The sequence below is a fragment of the Hipposideros armiger genome, unplaced genomic scaffold, assembly GCF_001890085.2.
Source record: "Hipposideros armiger isolate ML-2016 unplaced genomic scaffold, ASM189008v1 scaffold_100, whole genome shotgun sequence".
In the NCBI taxonomy this organism is placed as follows: Eukaryota; Metazoa; Chordata; class Mammalia; order Chiroptera; family Hipposideridae; genus Hipposideros; species Hipposideros armiger.
Window position 1 is genome coordinate 3,778,262 of NW_017731450.1, and position 3,463 is coordinate 3,781,724.

Here is a 3,463-nt window from a genome sequence, read left to right on the forward strand (position 1 = left end):
GTGACAGCGGCCAAATCACTGAGTTTCCGCTTTTGGAAAAGGTGTGTAGTGTCTGCCAGGCGTATTTAATAATGTCACCGAAGGATAAACAGGTGGGTATGAAGTTTCCCTACGTGCAGGCGCAGTGACGGCCCTGTGGCAGGTGTGAGTGTGGCGTGTCCTCAGCGCCCGCGGGCAACGGGCACAGGAGCCACAGCCGTCGGTGCCCACCTCTGTGCAGGGCGCCGAGCTGGGGGCGAGCGTGCCGCGTGGAGGCCCGTCTGCAGGTTCCCCCGCGGCTGCCCACGGCTCCTTCCCGCGAAAGTGCAATCTCACTGCAGCCTGCAGAGGGCACCCGCGCGCTGTCACGGGCTCCCAGGTGAGCAGTCAGAGGCCAGGGTGGCCGCTGGGGACAGTCATCACTGTTCAGAAAGAGAAGCCAAATGTCCCAAGAAAGGCTGGGCGGAGCGCTGGGAGCTTTGGTTTCCTTTCTTCATTGGAACCAGGTGAACGAGGTCCACCTTATGGTGTTTAGAGTGTGCCGAGGCGCACGCACACGCACACGCACACGCCTGCAGGAAAACCAGCAGCTGCGCTCACCTCTGCTGCACTAGGAAACACGCACACGCAGGCCCTGAGTGCCATCTGAATTAAGGAACCCATGTTTCATGGCTAACGTTTTTCTAGTTTCGTGAACTTTTCAAGGTAGATTAGACCAAGTAAAGGAGACTGAAACGAAAGGGGCCACGGGGCTGCTGCAGGAGGACATGCACCCAGGACGCAGTGCGTTGGGGATGCCAGGACACGCGGGGGCTTGTCACGTGGCCGGCGCCAGGCGTGGGGAGCCCCAGGGACACGCCGGTGAGAGACCGGCCGGCCCTGGCCTGTCTCCGGCATTTTCAGTGATGAATGAGTTGGAGGCAAAGGGAATGCAGGGTCACTTGCTTCACCTGTGGGTCCGCGCTACTCACAAGGTCACGAGGAATTGGGAACCTGTGACTTGAGAGCTGGCCTCATCATGCCGCCTGTCCCCTCTGAGTCCCTAGCGCATGTGACCTCAGGCAGCATGGCCGGAAACTGACAGGCACGCATCTGACGCATCTTGATGGCTCAGCCCAAAGTCCCAGGGCGTCAGATGTGGACTCGGCCTCTGTCTGCAGCTCCCGGGCCGGCCGGCTGGCCCTCGGCCACCCACACCCCAGCATATGTCCACTTCAACCTCAGCCACTGACACGTTCCCTGCCCGCAAGCATCCCAGGGCACGTATCACCAGGGTGTGTCAAGCACACATACATGTGTGCCGCACAGCCCTGGCACCCGCTGGGCTCTGCCTGCTCGCCCCTCCCCGACTCGGTCAGTCGCCCGTCTGTGGCTGTGCTGTGCCTTTTCCCGGACATCACACAGCTGGACTCACTCAGCGTGTGGCCGGTTCAGATGGGCTCCTTTCACTCCATAGCACACAATTCCCTCCCCCGTCTGTGCCCTGGGAGCTCAACTCCTTTCAGGGCTGACAGCCCACTGTCCGAGGGACCACACGTGCCTATGCATCACCTGCTGACGGGCGTCCTGACGACACGTGACACTGAACAGCTGCCACTGTATGTCTTCAGTGGTGATGTGTTCAGGTCTTTTGCCCTTCATTAAAGTGGGTTGTTCGTTTTCATACTGTTGAGTTTTAAGACTCTTGTACATTTTGGATAACAGTCTTTGATCAGATGCATGTTTTGCAAATACTTCCTCCCAGCCTGTATCTTGTTGTTTCCGTCTCTTAACAGTGTCTTTCGCAGAACAAAGGTTTTAGCTCTAAGGAAGTTCAGCTTATCAGTTTTTTCTTTTATCAGATTGTCATTGGTGTCATTCGGAACTAGTCATAAGCAAAGTGAAGGTGACCTGGATTTTCTGCCATTTTCTTCTACTTAACTGCATTTTTAGTGGTTTAATGTCTTTGGAGCTCTCTTGTCTCATTTGTGAAAGGAATAGTAATACCGACCGGCTGTTACAAGGCTCCGATGGGTTAAGGGGCGTGAACACATCTGTAGACGTGAAAGGGCCATTGGAAGAAGAGTCAGATACCTGGATTCCCCACACGATGGGATGATGCGTTCAGAGTCAGCGCTGCCAGCCTCCCCGGCACGTTCAGTCCACATCCTGAGTGAAGGAGCAGTCAGCGGGTGCACACCCACATGGTGCGGAGGAGACACACACAAAGTGAGAACCCGGAGCCTGAGACCTCCTCCACATCACGCGAGTCACNATAACAGGTTATTTTCAAAATACCAGTATTTCGATTCAAGAGGGATGTTCATTTCGATTGTGTTTTCGGCACCGCTGCTGTTGAATGCCATGGTCATTGTGGTACGTATGTTACAGACTGCCAAGCTTTTGTTTCTCTCTCTCTCTGTGTTTCCCAATTCTAAACATGTCTCAAAACGATTATTTTTAGATTATGTGGGTACGTAAGACTTTGAATGTGATGACTGACCTGAAGATCTTACAAGAGAAAAGAAAAGAACGGAGAAGGAGGAGAAAAGAAGAGTGACGTCACAGCGATGGCGCTGTGTGTTTTGCTGGTTTCTTCCTCACCGTCATTGTTTCCGGTATTAAAGGGCATGTGTTTCCAGCGTCCTTCTTAGCAGCTGGTTCGTGGTTTGTGCCGCCGGTTCTCTTAGCCCCACGTTGTGCGCAGAGACTGCTCTTGCCAGTCACTCATTTAACACAGGTTCACTGCAGGAGTCACATTTTACAGTAACTGTTTCACAGGCCAGTGACATACAGTCAGCCAGTAAAGGAGCACACGGTCGAAACCAGTGACAAACGAGTCACGCTACTGCCTCAGGCACGGGGACAAGGGGGTGACCCACATTAGGCTGAGGGGGCCCTTCCTCCGGAGTGGTTCTCGGAAGAGTTGCTCAGTCAACCGAGAGCGGACACCCAGCTGCCAGCATGAACTGCAAGTTCCTTTGCTGGAGCGCAGTGCTGGTGGCACCTGGGCGCCAGTGTTGGCAGCAGCCAACCCCACCACGGGCCACTGCATTGTGGTGTCCCCACGGCAGGAGCTGCTGGCCCAGGTCCATGGGGACCAGTGGGACCAGCAAGGAGGAGCCGTGCCCAGACCAAACGCCCTGGGTGCATCCTCGGGGCCCTCGGTGTTCCAGGTCAGTGTCCATTACGTCCTGGCCGCCCCTCGCTCCTTAGATCAAAACAGCTGCACTTGCATCATAAACGGGTAGATTTGAAACCAAAAAGTGATCACAGCGGCCGTCCATGGCACAGAGCATATGCCAGCGCTGGTTTCAGAGTGAGCGTGGGCTGTCGGGTGCTCTGACCACCTGTCAGAACGTGTGCAGATTCTAGTTAAACCGGACAGAAGGTCTGCACAGAGCCCGTCAAACCTGCGCAGTTCACACGGCTTCTGTAATTATTATTAGAAATGATGGAATGAAAACGGTAAACTGCCCCTGTTGTGTCGGCATGGCTGTCGTCA

General features: G+C 55.0%; 1 protein-coding gene across 1 annotated transcript in view; it reads left to right on the plus strand.

Moving 5' to 3' along the window:
- TMEM18 (transmembrane protein 18) overlaps nucleotides 1-2,604 on the plus strand; it is an 11,731-nt gene extending 9,127 nt beyond the window's left edge. Inside the window, exons 3-5 of the mRNA XM_019646283.1 lie at nucleotides 166-303; nucleotides 2,241-2,334; nucleotides 2,423-2,604. Of these exons, the coding sequence (XP_019501828.1) occupies nucleotides 166-303; nucleotides 2,241-2,334; nucleotides 2,423-2,518 (328 nt within the window). The 3' untranslated portion in view covers nucleotides 2,519-2,604. The remainder of the gene's footprint in view (nucleotides 1-165; nucleotides 304-2,240; nucleotides 2,335-2,422) is intronic.
- Nucleotides 2,605-3,463: the final 859 nt, after the last annotated feature.